Source organism: Vulpes lagopus, chromosome 8, assembly GCF_018345385.1.
Source record: "Vulpes lagopus strain Blue_001 chromosome 8, ASM1834538v1, whole genome shotgun sequence".
Classification (NCBI taxonomy): Eukaryota; Metazoa; Chordata; class Mammalia; order Carnivora; family Canidae; genus Vulpes; species Vulpes lagopus.
This window is the reverse complement of record NC_054831.1, coordinates 98,128,659-98,143,616: the sequence shown is the minus strand read 5'-3', so window position 1 is coordinate 98,143,616 and position 14,958 is coordinate 98,128,659. Positions and strand designations below refer to the sequence as shown.

Below are 14,958 nucleotides of genomic sequence, written 5' to 3'. Positions count from 1 at the left end.
TTGCAGATAAGAAATGGGTTCAGAGCAATAATGCATCTTACCCAAGGTCATTCAATGAGAATGTGGCATGCATAAGTGAGATACACCTAGCTTTGAGTACAAACATTGTTACTTAAATATCCAATATACGGACCATCTGTTTTTCTCGTTACTTCTTTTAGATTTGATCTAAATGAAATTACTGTTTTGTTGGGTCATAAATAGTTATACAGATCAAACTAATAATTACATATAGATCAAACTAATATATTTCTTCTACTTACAATCTTTCTTTGATCTGTTGGTAATGTCTGTTATCACAGGTTCAATACTATATTCAGCTGCCCTTCATTGTTCATAGTCACTTTGGAAAGCTTATTTACCATACAGAGACTGACATAATCTAAATTTCTAACAGTGACATCATTCTTTTTACTCCCAGCTCCATTTAGAATTCTTTCAGAATCTCCTAATTTAGATACCCTAGTAGCCCCTAATAGGCTAATATTTTCTCTATTCCAAGCACTCTTGTCCAACTCAAACAGTAAATACTATATGCGGGAATTATATTCTCAAATGAGTTATCAAGGGAGGTTGAAAATCTTTATTCCTAGAGATTTGGAAAGAAAAGACAGAATTATTTGTCCCAGATGGTTAGTCATGTTGCAGATGAATTACAATACATGATAATACATTAAAACATTTACTTGGACCTAAATGAACTACAGGAATGGCCAGAGACAGCATTTTCACATTAGGGAGATTCCTTTGCAGTCAGAAGTCTGAAGACAAGGAGGGGCTATGTTTCTTTTAATTCTATAACATGGCAATCTTCTGCTATACTAAGCTGTTGCTCATCTCTCCCGTGAACAATTTGAAATAAGAAGCATTTTAAATTAATGACAAAAACACCACATACCAAAAGTGTTCATTATAAAAATGAGTTAAAAGTACCATAAATGTTTGCAGCTCAGAGCCCTTAATTCAAAGTTTAAAGAGACTACATTTAGAAATAAAGTTCCATTATAGTTTTAAAGAAGTTATTTTAGTATCTTTTTACAAAATGTCAAAAGGCTTATACTTTCCAATAGTTTTTACTCTCATTAAAAAAAAACCCTATCCAGTCGAAACAAATCAAATCACAAAAGAATAAAGGGCATGACCATTTATGTAAAGTTCAAACACAGCCACCTAATGTTGTTCAGAGATATAAGTCATAGGTAGTAAAACTATCTCTAAAAAGAGATGAAGAGAAAAACCAAAAAAATTATGCCACAGAAGTCAAGGTAATGTCTATCTTGGAGGAGAGATTAATGAATTTGGACATGTTATTCAGGATTTATAATCAGGAGGGAACATATAGGGAACTTTCGAGAGAGGTAGAAATGTTCTATTCCCCATCTGACAAAAGGAATTTTCACTGTATAAATACTTATTAGATGATTCAATTAAGTTTTTGGTACTTCTCTGTATTCATGTGTATTCCCTGTTTTTAAAAAAAGATAAAAATAAAATTTCCATAGTAATTAAAATATAGGACAAATATTCGTATTTAGCAAAATTAAGAGAATGTCCACAGTAAAAATGGAATACAAAGAGGAATTTGACCTCTAAATATTAAAATCACAAATGCAATATGTGATAATAGAAATTTCAAATATATAGTCAAGTTTTTTAAAAACAAGAGCAATAGGAATAATTTATGGAACAAATATAAATATGTCCATCATACTCCAAAATTCCAAGGGCATTTCATGAATATAAGGAATGATTATTTTAAGTATATAACACTTTTTGTCCTTTCATTTGTTTTTTGTTTTTTTTTTAAATTTATTTTATTTTATTTATTTATGATAGGCACACAGTGAGAGAGAGAGAGAGGCAGAGACATAGGCAGAGGGAGAAGCAGGCTCCATGCACCGGGAGCCCGACGTGGGATTTGATCCCGGGTCTCCAGGATCGCGCCCCGGGCCAAAGGCAGGCGCTAAACCGCTGCGCCACCCAGGGATCCCTGTCCTTTCATTTGTAATAACACCATTATCCATTAAAGTTTGTAACACCAGTATATGAATAATAAAATATAACTCAAAGAATGCCAGAGAAATGTGCTACCATTACTTATTCAAACTCTAGATTCCCCAAATACAACACTTAATATTACCAGAAATAATTTTTAACATACAGATAAGACTACATAAGAAATATAGGGGATCCCTGGGTGGCGCAGCGGTTGGGCGCCTGCCTTGGGCCCAGGGCGCGGTCCTGGAGACCCGGGATCGAATCCCACGTCAGGCTCCCGGTGCATGGAGCCTGCTTCTCCCTCTGCCTGTGTCTCTGCCTCTCTCTCTCTCTCTGTATGACTATCATAAAAAACAATAAAAGATAATGCTAAAAAAAAAAATTAAAAAAAAAAAAAAAAGAAATATAGACAGGTCCCCTCTAATTCACTCAGATTCTTAATAGGAAAAATGTGCATGATTCGAATGCAGTAAAAAAATATGAACTACCTTTAAAAAAAAAAAATATGAACTATATCTTGGTAAAACATAAAAATGTAATCAGGTTCTAGGATAGAAAGGCCAATTCTACTAACGGCCTAAATCTCTTTCCAAATTACATATTTCTATTTATTTTTAGAACTTGATCAAATGACTCTACATACCATCTTAATGAATAACATGCAAAAAATTTTTAAAAATTGAAAGAAAAACATAATAAATTTATTCTATTAGATATTAAGTCAATCTTAATACTGTTCTACTCCCCTCAAATTTCAAACTGAATAACTACTTCACATACCTATTTGCATATCTTAATGTATTAAGAGTATTTTCACAGGATGCCATTCCTGGAGAGATTGTGGCAATCTAAAGGAGAAAAACACAAAGGTAAAGAAAATGTTATAAATGACGGACACATATATAAAAATACGGACACATATATATACCAACATATGGCTCATTAAGATCTAATCTTAAAATGGTTATTTAAAAAAATTATAAAAAATAAATAAAATAATTTATTTATGATATCCAAATTCCAAGAAAATTTGCTATACCATACCAAAAATCAGATAATAATCATAAACCACATGAAATATAAGCAACTGTCTGAAAACAGCAGAAAAAGATTTAAATCAGAAAATGGAGGTCAAAACCTAGAAGGGAATAGCACTGAGTGCTCCCATTTTGTCTTCTCCATCTTTCTTTCTTTTCTTTTCTTTTTTCTTTTCTTTTCTTTTCTTTCTTTCTTTCTCTTTCTTTCTTTCTTTCTTTCTTTCTTTCTTTCTTTCTTCTCTCTCTCTCTCTCTCTCTCTCTCTCTCTCTCTCTCTCTTTCTTTCTTTCCTTCTTTGCCTAAGGGCAAGCCCTGCTGCTGTCACACAGGGCAACTAAAACTTCACTAGAAAACGAATTTCACAGGGCACCTGGATGGCTCAGTTGGTTAATGCCTGCCTTTGGCTCAGGTCATGATCCCAGGGTCCTGGGATCAAGTTCTACATTGGGCTCCCAGCTCAGTGGGGAGTCGGCTTTTCCCTCTTTCTCTCTGCCTCTCTCCCCTGCTTGCTTTCTCTCTCTCTCTCTTCCTCTCTCTCACAAATAAATAAATAAAATCCTTACAAAAAAAAAAAAAAAAAAAGAAAACTGGAATTTCACTGTTTAAAGGACAAAATCTGAAAAGTAGAATTAAAGCAGCTAAAAAGTGAGGTCTCCCAGAAGAGAGAGATAATCACGGAGGGAAGTAATCTTGACAACCAAAAACTCTACATATAAACTGCCCAACCTCTAGCTGACTCTTGAACCAAGCATACACAAGGCTTACGCTAAGCAATATAACTAACTCTTAAGAACTGGATAGTTTTTCCAATTTCAGTTACTGCCCAAAGCATGGGAGACCAAAGTTTGAAATAAGTTCACTTCTTGCTAAAACAACAAAAAATCAATAATCTTTAGAACATAAGAGAATCCAGAGGATCTATTTATTCATAATGAAAATCATAAACCAGTATTACCAGATATACTAGGAACCAGAAAAGTGTGAACCATATTCAAGGAAAATAAAAATCAATGAAGACCAACCTCAAGTAGACTCAGATGTTGGAATTAGTAGAATGCATTATAACTGCAATATAATCCTATCAGATTGGTAGGAACCACATCTTAAGTATCACTGTATCTCTCACAATAGAAGGATTTAAATGATTGTTGTTAATGTACATTAGAATCTTTCCACATATATTTTAAGTTAATTCATTATCAGGCTTAAAACAAAACAAACAAACACAAACTTACCATGCAGGTACGAGAATTTTCACCTATGAATGAATCTCTTAACACCTGAGTGAGTTTACTTGCTCTGAAAGGAGTATGAGGTTTATTTCTACCTAAGGCTCTGATGCACTCCTGAAAATTAAGAAAGTAAGTTTCACAGATTAGGCTACTAATAAAGAGTAATCTTAATTAATATACTTGAAAGGCCTTTTACCATAACCCTAACATTTAAGATCTGATCAGCTCTGGTAATCCTAATGACAGGTTTAGAGCATAGTAAAGATGGAAATGGTCTCATAAATCCTAACTCAAGAAAATGAAACTAATAACAAGAACAAAAACAAAGTATTTATTATTCCAAAAAATTCTTCAGGAGACTCTAACTAAATACTCTAGTATTCAGAAGTAAAATGTAGAAGGGTAAAAATCTAACTTTAAGCATCGCATCACAAAAGAAAAAACAATATTTTCTTGTGTCCTGACAATCCTTTTTTTTTTTTCAAGTCAATGAAGGGATATAAAACTGCCCCTCTATATTTCTGAAAGCCATTCTGCATTTCTATGGGACAGTATTTTTTGGCTAAGCTTTATGGTTCCTTCCTTCCTCAAAAATAATATGGCTGATTAAAGCCCTGTGCAATCTCCTTAAGTAGGATTATAATTTGTCTGCCAACTAACAGATCCCTTATTCACTCTAAAAAAATGATTATGTGTAAAGAAAATCTCTGGTACAATATAAACCTACAACTATAAACAAACAAATTTTGATAACATCTCTTACTTACTAGGTGTTACAGGTACTATCACTTTGTAGCTACTCTAAACAAAATTAAAGTCAAAAAGCAAAAGACTTTTCATAATTAAATACATGTCATTTACCTTGAGTGCTAAAAGGCTTTTATTAATTTCAGCACCTTCAAGCCTGGTTTGCCTGTCTGCACTGGAAGTATCGGCTCCTCGTTCATTTCCAGCCAAATCAATGAGAGAAAATTTGCCATGTAGTTTTCCTTTCCTTCTAAGAATAATCTGAAACACTGCATGGCTCCGAGATGAATGTGCATTTGCAGATGTTTGACCGGATGTTCTACAACATGATTAAAGATATTTTAGATTAAAATAAAAAAACTTCAGTTTTTATGTTTTATTTTTTTTTTCAGTTTTTATGTTTTAAACCACAGTAGTTCATGAAAGAACCTGAAAAAAACCATCCAGCTCTCATCTTTTAAATACAAAAGGGACAATCTGACTTACAACACTTCAACACAGCCAGATTTATATACTTTAATCTGGCATACTTATAGTATATTTGTAGTACGATTATCAATATAGTAGATGTCACTCAAAGTTAACGTTGTTTTTATGAACAAACTTTTACTACCAAGATGTATTAAGTAACACCTTTGCTTTGTTTTAGATACTCAAATTACCTACAACTGATTAAGAAATTAAAATTTCCTTTCCCAATTAAAATGAAATTTACCTGCAACTGTTGCCTATATCAATGAGTTTCAGTACATCTTCAACACATTTGACCTCCCGTTCCTGTAATCCCACCACTTGAACCTGCTGTTTTCCATCTTCTAGCACTCTTAATTTTGTTTTCCTGTTTAGTAAGTCAAACACCTGTTTGAAAAAAAGCCAAATTAGAAAACTAGCTTTAAGGAGAAAAAAAAAACTTCAGTTCTGTAAAAACGAATCAGAGTCCAAACATTATTTCAGAAAATTAGAATAATTAGAATAATGCTCAAAACTTAAGTTGAGAGTTTCAAAGGGAATTTTTAAAAATCTCAACAAAATGCTAACAAAAAAATGTGAGCATATAAAAATACGTGCTGGCAATAGTTTTACAACATGAAAGTAGTTAATGCGACTGAACTTGTACACAACAATTGGTTAAAGTGTTAAATTTTATGTTATGCACATATTAAACCACAATTTAAACTCCACCCCCCCAATCAGGGTTTTTTTTTTTTTTAAGTTTCCACTTACCTTCCCACTATAAATTTCAAAAAAGGTTGCATATACTTGAAGTTCTAACTTCTTATAATTTGGCTTCTTTAACATTAAAAAGACATCTCGAGCTGTCAAGAATTTCATATGGAGAAAATTCGTTAAGAATGTTACAAATACTATCTTTAAAAAGGATTTAGAGGAATCAGTTAATCTTTACCTAGAATAACAGTACAATAAAAATGAAGACTAAAGTAAACATTAATTTTACAAAAAAATAGTAATAATTTATTTACATTAAGTATAGATGTCACCTCATATTCAAAAGAAGAATGTTACTACTTATTCTTATAAATAACATAAAATTACAGGTGGTCATTAAGGTTATTCCTTGTAACCATACCAAAAAGAAGCTTTTCATCAGCTACTCAAAAAATACTGCTTCAAAACAAATACTAAGCTTCAATAATATGCCAGAATAAAATGACACAAATATAATCAAGATTTCTGTCCCAAAAGCTTAATAAGCTCAATCCTTTTCAAGCAGTCTGACAACCTAAAATTGACATATGTTTAGCTTTATGATTATCCTTAAAGTCCTGAATAATATTTCCAAGTTTTATTTCAAAGACAACTGAGTAATATTCAAGAATATTATAAATGATATGCAGAAAAGACAGTTACCTGCTAATGCATAAATTCCTTTAGAACAATCTTGGTTCTTGCCTGAAAAGTCACCTCCCATAGTCTGTATGTTAAAAGGAAATAATAACAGACACTATTCAGCAATAAATCTTAAGAATATAGGTTTTAGAATTAAGCTATAAGGAAAATAGCAGGATATAACTGAAATGAATTACTTACATGAGTTTTTCCACTTCCAGTCTGCCCATAAGCAAAGCATGTAGCCATTCCCCTTTCAAATATAGTTTCCACTAGTGGTCTAGCTGTAAATCTTAAAAATAAAATGCATTAGTCAGAATATCCCACCAATATTTAAATTAAAAATACAATATCAAGTTATTAATAAAACTCCTACCAAATTTTTAAACATATCAATGGGCTCAACTGTCAGACTACTATTGAGCCCACTGATTTGTTTAAAATTTTTAAATTACCTTATTCTAAAATTGCTTAAAGCTCTTTAAAGCATAATTTCAAGCAATTCCATAATAAACGATGGTTACAATGGACCAAAAAATTAAAAATGACAGTAACTGAACGAAGACATTTATAAATAGAAGACACCATGAAAGTTTTAAAAAATAACAACAAAAGATCATAATATTAGGCAGACAAGGCTTATACAATGAAAAACAAAAAAACCAACCAAACAAAAAACCTACAACACCAGGAGTAAAAGTTTTAACAGAAACAAAATCAACAGTGATTATCTTAAGACCATTTACACAAGACAGGATTTACTTGAATGTAGCTAAATACAATAAATTATACTTAATAAGACAATGAGTTTAGAGTTGATAGTCTTAGTTAGGAGAAGGATGCCAAAATATTATAGTCTAGATTATTTTTCAAAATATCATAATCACGCTAGAGTTAAAATTAAAAGGAGAGAGAAGGACTACTTCACTGAGTGGAGCGCTAAAAAGTATAACAGGAAACAAATCTTTTTATGTACGCTTCAAAATAATGTACGTGGAACACTTTACATAGTTCTTTTTTTAAGATTTTTATTTATTTATTCATGAGAGACAGAGAGAGGGGAGAGAGAGAGAGAGAGAGAGAGAGCACAAGGCCTAACTCACACTCCCTCAAAGCTAAACAAAGGAGACAGCATCAATATTGGTAAAGTTAAGAAGCAAGGTAAAACAGGGATCCCTGGGTGGCGCAGCGGTTTTAGCGCCTGCCTTTGGCCCAGGTGCCATCCTGGAGACTCCGGATCGAATCCCACATCCGGCTCTCAGTGCATGGAGCCTGCCTGTGTCTCTGCCTCTCTCTCTCTCTCTCTCTCTCTCTCATAAATAAATAAAAATTAAAAAAAAGGCAAGGTAAAACAGAATGTTTACTAGATCCTACATATTTATAGAAACATACCTTATAAAGTCAAACAGACATATTTTATGAGGCAGGAGTGGAAGCAGAAAAGGGAGTAGGGGTGAAGAGAGGACTCCATGCTCAGAAAGGTAAAAAATATGCAATTTATACTTATAGTTCCCCTTTAAAACAAATTCTTCATAATACCATTTAGCGTTCACATATCCTTTAATTTTCTCCTCTTTCTTTACAACTGAACTCTCAGTTTATAAGGCTTAAGCCCAATGGAGTTGACTTCAATAATATTTCATTAATAAGTCTTCAATTCTTAGGGCTCTTATTAAAGCTTTAATTTTCTGTTTTCCAGCCATATTTATAACATGAAAGGGCAATGAAAAAGCATTCAAGGAATTGCCAAGAAAGTTCTAAATAGATTAAAATAGCACTGCTGTTAGAACTGACCTATTATAATTAGAAGGAAATGTTTACAAACTATGTATAAAAATCTAAATTTGGCGTAAAACTTATAAGTTTGAGGTGTCTATAAGTTGAATATGTGAACATATAAAGAATTTCATGTACTAAAACTATCCCAATGCTTAAAGATGATAGAAATTAGACAAATGCAAGTAGGTTTTGTTTTTGTTTTTTGTTTAAGGATTTTATTTATTTATTTATGAAAGGCACACAGAGAGAGGCAGAGACATAGGTCCCTGCAAGGAGCCCGATGTGGGACTCGATCCTAGGACTCTAGGATCATGCCCCTGAGCCAAAGACAGATGCTTAGCCACGGAGCCACCCAGGCATCCCTACAAGTAGGTTTACAAAGGTTTTTCTTTTGCCTTAAGTGGTGGTAACGTGAAATAAAGATCTGAAAAAATTAAGAACCGATATATAATAAATATTCCCTTACTAGTAGAGATTCTTTACTATACAGAGATTAAAAAGCAAAAGTAAAAGCCCCCTTCTAACCACATCACATTCCTAGAAATACAGAAATGCCTACATTTTTCAGAAATTTCCTGTCCACATATAAATATATATGTATATGTAAAATGTATGATACATATATAATTATTAATAAAAACCATGATTTAGAGGGAACATTAAAGGGAGTAAGTATTAATATTAATATTGTGCTTATTACATAACCTTTGCTCAAATTCAGAATAAAAAGCATACTGCACTTTTGGAGAGAGATGCCAACATCAAGGCAAGGTTCAGGGTAGTGATAAATACACAGTATATGAACAAAATTATTATTTAAAACAAATTTACCTACCTGTAAACCATTTCATTAGGAGCTGAGTCATCAAAGGCATAATCGAAACGAAATGTTTGGTTTTCTAGGTACCTTGTTAAATCTACTTTTTGTTTTGGTTCATGTACCATCACAACATCTTTACTGGGGATTGTGATTACATCAAGATCTTTCATTTGAGTTTCTAAAAGAATAAATAAAAATCAATGCCCAGTAATTTTCATAGCATTTGAATGTAATAAGTAATTTTTAAAAATAAGAATTTTAGTACAAGTATTAAGCTCTATAAATATAAATATCTTATAAATATACAATTCAAGAAGACATATTTCAACAACTAAGTAAAAAAAAATCTATCAAAATTTCTGTGAAGCAATAACCAGGAATGGCAATGATTCACAGAGCAGTAACAAATCAGCAGATCTAACCAAAGAAATCTGCATAATGATTATGTACAAATAAAGTGATTTATATTTAACTCTTCTAAATCAATTTAATTTCTATCAAAATAAATTACAAACTGGAAAAAGTCAAACTTCTATTAAGAGTTCAAAAAGCAGCATACCTTTTTTATTGAGTGGTCGTTTTCTTACACAAACACATATCCTATGTTCATCAATCTAAAAATAAAATATTTTATTTCAATATTCATCAGTGTTATGTAAAACACTGAAAAGTCAGTTATGCAATATTTCCTAAAGGTTTTAGAAATTTCTGCATAGCACAAATAGGATAAATAGGAAGTTCAAAAAACAAATTAGAATGTAGAAATTTTAATAGTTAACAGACATAACGATTTCTAAAATTCTAAGCCTAATGGAAAATCATTCATTTTGTTATTTGGTAAATAATTAGGAAATAATTTTGTAGATGGCACTACTGTTCTTAGTAGCATTAAGTTCACATTAAGAAGCTGCTTTATACCTTCAAGGTACACGGCATATAACAAAAGCAAAATTTCATACCACGTATACTAATTATAGCAAGAAATGCAATTCTCATTATTAGTGAGCAAAATAACTTCAGTAATTTTATAATAGGCCAGTTCTTACACATAAATATTTTCCCAATACTTGCCTTTTAATAATAATTAAATACATAACACAGAAATTGGCTAAGTATGGTCTGCAGGCATAATCTAGCCCACTACTTGCATCTGTCAAGTTTTAATCAGACAGTTGCACTCATTTGTTCATGTATCATCTATGGCTGCTTTCATACTACAAAGGCAAAAATGAGTAGTTGTGAAGAGCATATGGTTCACAAAGCCAAAATTATTTACTATTAGGGCCTTTTAAGAAAAAGTTTGCCAATCCCTGTCCTATTGAGTTCAGACACAGTTTAGGTTAAATGCATGTAGGGATAGCAAAGACTAAAACATACATACAAGTATTATGACCAACAACTCTATGAAATTCTAAGCAATACAACAGCCTGACACAAATGTATTTTATGTATCCAAGGTATTCTGTACAGGCTAGGTCAGAAGGATTATTTTTCTTAAGTATCAGTTACTCACAAACTATTATTCCCTGTCCAAAAAATTCTCATTCTTCAAAAGGAAAGTAATTGAATAATAAGACAGCAGAATATTTTTTGAGTACTAAATTTCTGGTCTAGTACAGTCCTTAACAACCATCACTTAGTTTTAAAAGCCAAACTCACATTTATTTTATTTTTATTTTTTTAAAAAGATTTTATATTTATTCATGAGAGACACACAGAGAGAGAGAGAGAGAGAAGCAGAGACACAGGCAGAGGGAGAAGCAGGCTCCATGCAGGGAGCCCAACATAGGACTCCATCCCGGGTCTCCAGGACCACACCCCGGGGTGCAGGTGGCACCAAACCACTGCACCACCGGGGATGTCCTCACATTTATTTTAAAATAACAAATTAAGAGTAAACTGATAGTGGAATCTATAGCCCAAGTCAAAGAGGAAATAAGCTTGGAACTAGGATAAAAGTTTAAGTGATGGTCAGAAAGGAGAATGGGTCTTCTTACATCATTCCTTTACCTGTTGTTCTGCTCTACCAAAGACAGAGAGGCTTTGCTTTGAAAAGAACATCTCTGTGGAAAGCAAGTCTAATAAATCACATTATGGGAGATAAGCATAAATGGGAATGATTTCTAAATTTTCACCTTAAAACATGGGGAATGTGCACCCATAAATAAAAAAACTATACAGCTAAATCTAGTATTGAGTGGGCATCAAAAGTCTTTTTTAAAAAATTTACAGCATAATAAATTCCAGAGCAATAGTTTAAAAAGAATCTTACAGGATCTGCTGTTGTTAATGGTCTATAATCCAAACTTCCTCTAAAGTCTCTGATCATACACATAATTTCATAATTTGGGTTTGTAGCATCAACATCCTACAAGGAGACAGAGAGAATTCATCATTTATTATCATTATAATAATGGATATTATTGCATTTATGTTTTTGTTTTTCAAAGAGGCTCCATGCCCAAAGTGGAGCCCAAGGTGGGGTTTAAATTCACCACCCTAAGATCAATACCTGAGCTAAGACCAAGACTCAGGTATCAACTGACTGAGCCACCCAGGCAACCCTGTTACAAATTAAATATGGTTTACAAATTTAAGTTCATAGATTGCAGAGTGTTTTTTTTTAAGTTTTTAAAAAAGATCAATTAGGAGATTGCATCATTTGTTATAGCCAAGCCCAAACTGAAACTAAAAGCATGACATAATTCAGTTTCAGAGTTCAGAATTAAAAATATGCCTAGTACTCACTTTCATATTAAATACACAACTGTTAGTCTCTATATATTCTGTTAACTGTAAACCAAACACTCCTTATTAAAACCACTCAACTATTCCAAAAATTCATGTTACACATAAAACTTAAACCTAGAAAATGAAGCTAAAGAGAAATAGTGCTCATCTTAAATATCAATAAAGAACTTGAGAAAAACTAAAATTCTACAGAAATTCATTTAATCAGATTTTTCTTCCCCATGCTTAATGCAGTGAGTCAGCGGAGTAGAAATATGAATTCATTTATGTTCATTTTCTGTTTTGGTTGACCCGCTAAGGCATGGTAAAATGACCTCAAATGGACAGGATTTAAAGGCATCAAAAGACAAGATAATTTTTGAAACTTTTAAAATTCAAATTACTGAATGCTGACTGCAATTTGTGTTTTTGCTTCAAAACTGAGAGAATTCAGATGAAGATACACATACCAATAGTTAACAGCCTCTCCTAGCCATGAGCAATAAATGATGAAATATTCTAAGTCATATTTTTTCTTGCACCTTATACAGATTTGCTTTGAATATAAATTTCAAAACTGTTAATGAAACTATCAACTAACTTTCTTTTAGGAAATAATACCAACTATACCAATGGAAAAACTTAATGTACAGTGAAAAGAAATGTGAAAATATTATGAGGTTCCCACAGGAAACACCAGGTGGCATCGGTGCTAAGTGTTAGTAGATCTATCTGTATTGCATTTTACTTATTTCAAAACCCAACTGGCCATTCTCAGAACACTTTTAAGATATAACCTGATTTATTCAAGTTGAATTTTATACTGGCTCCACAATTCCACAACACAACATCTCTATGATTAAGGGCATTTGAATATACCCCTAAATAAACAATCCTGATGTTTTATTAGAAGAAACAAGTTCTAAGAATATGATAGATATAATACAAGCACAATAGAAGTTACATGTACAGTAACAGATTTTCTAATAGGTGAAGACCTGTAGAGAAATAAAAAAGACTAGTCTTCTATATAATTTTCCCATTGTTAGTAAAAAGTTTTGTTACCATCTAAGGGGAACATGAGAGGCACAAGAGATATACTTTTAATATCTAGCATAAATCAAAACACAAGGAAATTTCCCCTTTCATTGTGATATGCTGAATTTACTAACCATGGAAAAATAATAAAATTTGTAGTATAATCATCTACTTTTTAATCCTCTAACTAGATATTCTTCTGAATATTATTTGTAGACATTTTCAGAAAGTCAGAATCTTATTATTCTTGAAAGGTATAATGATGGTTGCATTTGAGTTGTAACACAACGGCTTAATATTCAAAGTGGAACAAATGTTACGGCTAACACATACCCACTAAAACATGAAAAGTACATATGGTAAAAATCTGTTACAATAATGTATTTTCACAACAGTTTGTGTTATTTCCCATTATCAGTTTAGATATCAAAGGAACTATATTGAAATCTTTAACTGAATGCCTCAACTACTTTTGCACAAGCAAATTATTTTCACTGACACAGTCTACATCTTCAGTTCATGCATAAAGATAAATGCTTCTGTTACAAACCTGGGCTCTTTTTTCTCTAAGTTCTTGCTGCTGCAGTCTCCTTTTTTCTCGTTTTTCTTGTAATTTTTCTACTTCTTTCACACAATTAGATTTTCTACGTGCTGAAAGAAAAACATGAGCTGTAGAAGTAGAGCTTTCTTCTTTATAGTACACAAAAACTTAATGTATAATTTCACCACACACACCAAATAAAGGTACACATTGACAAGGGATGGCTTTAACAACTACGTGAACTTTACTTATGAGCTGCTTTAACAAAACCAGGAACAGGACAATATACAAAAATAGTCAAGAAAAATGACTTTAACATATTGATACATGTCATCTCTTGGTTTACAATCACAGATGTTTGAATTGGAAAGGACTGAGAAGTAAGAATTTCTTCCATAACATCTGTCAAACTGTCATCTGACTAGAATTTTAAGTTTTCAAAGCAAGTGAAAGATTGTTATAATTTGTATTTATAATTTCTCTCCAAAATATACACTTCAAAACCCAATTAAGAGACTAAACTAACAAGAAAAAAAATTTCCACAGTGGTAAAATGAAATCTGCAATCGAGCTTATAATTACTCTTTACCATTTGGGGACTTCTAAGGATGACCAAGAGAGAATACATGTATGCCTAAAATGACTGAATCCTTGATACGTGATTTACATACAAGGGGGTCCAAATTCCTTTTTTGCAGCTTGAACTGGAGATATATCTGAAACACTACCATTCTGTTGTGCAGAGGAAGACTGCTCAGGAAGCTGACTAGGCCGTGCACGTGCAGAACCAACCACTGTAAGTGAAATGAAATTTTTAAATTCAGAACAGAACATTAGTAAAGGTGAACCCTAGTAAAAGGAACAGATATCTCATAAGAACTGATATTTGAGTTGCATTAGCAAACTGTCAGTTTCCTACTCATGTGGGTAAACAGAATATGTAATAATCAATTCTGTTCAATAAATTAACAAGTCAAGAGGTTTTTAAGGTAATGTATACAGACTTAGTTTCCATAAATGTAATTTTAGCTATAAAAATCAATCTAAGTAATTTACATAAAAACCAAAGCCAAGCTTGACTTTTTTTTTTTTCCAAGCTTGACTTTTAATAATCATTCAAAAAATATAAGTGTGCAGGGGTGCCTGGGTGGCTCAGTTAAGCATCTGGCTCTTGATTTCAGCCCAGGTC

General features: G+C 32.3%; 1 protein-coding gene across 4 annotated transcripts in view; it reads right to left on the bottom strand.

The window, feature by feature from the left end:
• Positions 1 to 14,958, bottom strand: part of KIF2A (kinesin family member 2A) — a 76,914-nt gene that overhangs the window by 15,393 nt on the left and 46,563 nt on the right. For 2 of the 4 annotated variants that reach the window (XM_041766199.1, XM_041766201.1), the window contains exons 5-16: positions 14,441 to 14,563; positions 13,779 to 13,879; positions 11,733 to 11,828; positions 10,020 to 10,074; positions 9,476 to 9,638; positions 7,063 to 7,153; positions 6,883 to 6,946; positions 6,238 to 6,329; positions 5,729 to 5,871; positions 5,128 to 5,332; positions 4,270 to 4,380; positions 2,779 to 2,846 (exon numbers count right to left, since the gene is read on the bottom strand). In XM_041766199.1, coding sequence (XP_041622133.1) covers positions 2,779 to 2,846; positions 4,270 to 4,380; positions 5,128 to 5,332; positions 5,729 to 5,871; positions 6,238 to 6,329; positions 6,883 to 6,946; positions 7,063 to 7,153; positions 9,476 to 9,638; positions 10,020 to 10,074; positions 11,733 to 11,828; positions 13,779 to 13,879; positions 14,441 to 14,563 — 1,312 coding nt within the window. The remainder of the gene's footprint in view (positions 1 to 2,778; positions 2,847 to 4,269; positions 4,381 to 5,127; positions 5,333 to 5,728; positions 5,872 to 6,237; positions 6,330 to 6,882; positions 6,947 to 7,062; positions 7,154 to 9,475; positions 9,639 to 10,019; positions 10,075 to 11,732; positions 11,829 to 13,778; positions 13,880 to 14,440; positions 14,564 to 14,958) is intronic. The other 2 variants (XM_041766200.1, XM_041766202.1) reach the window with 1 other exon arrangement.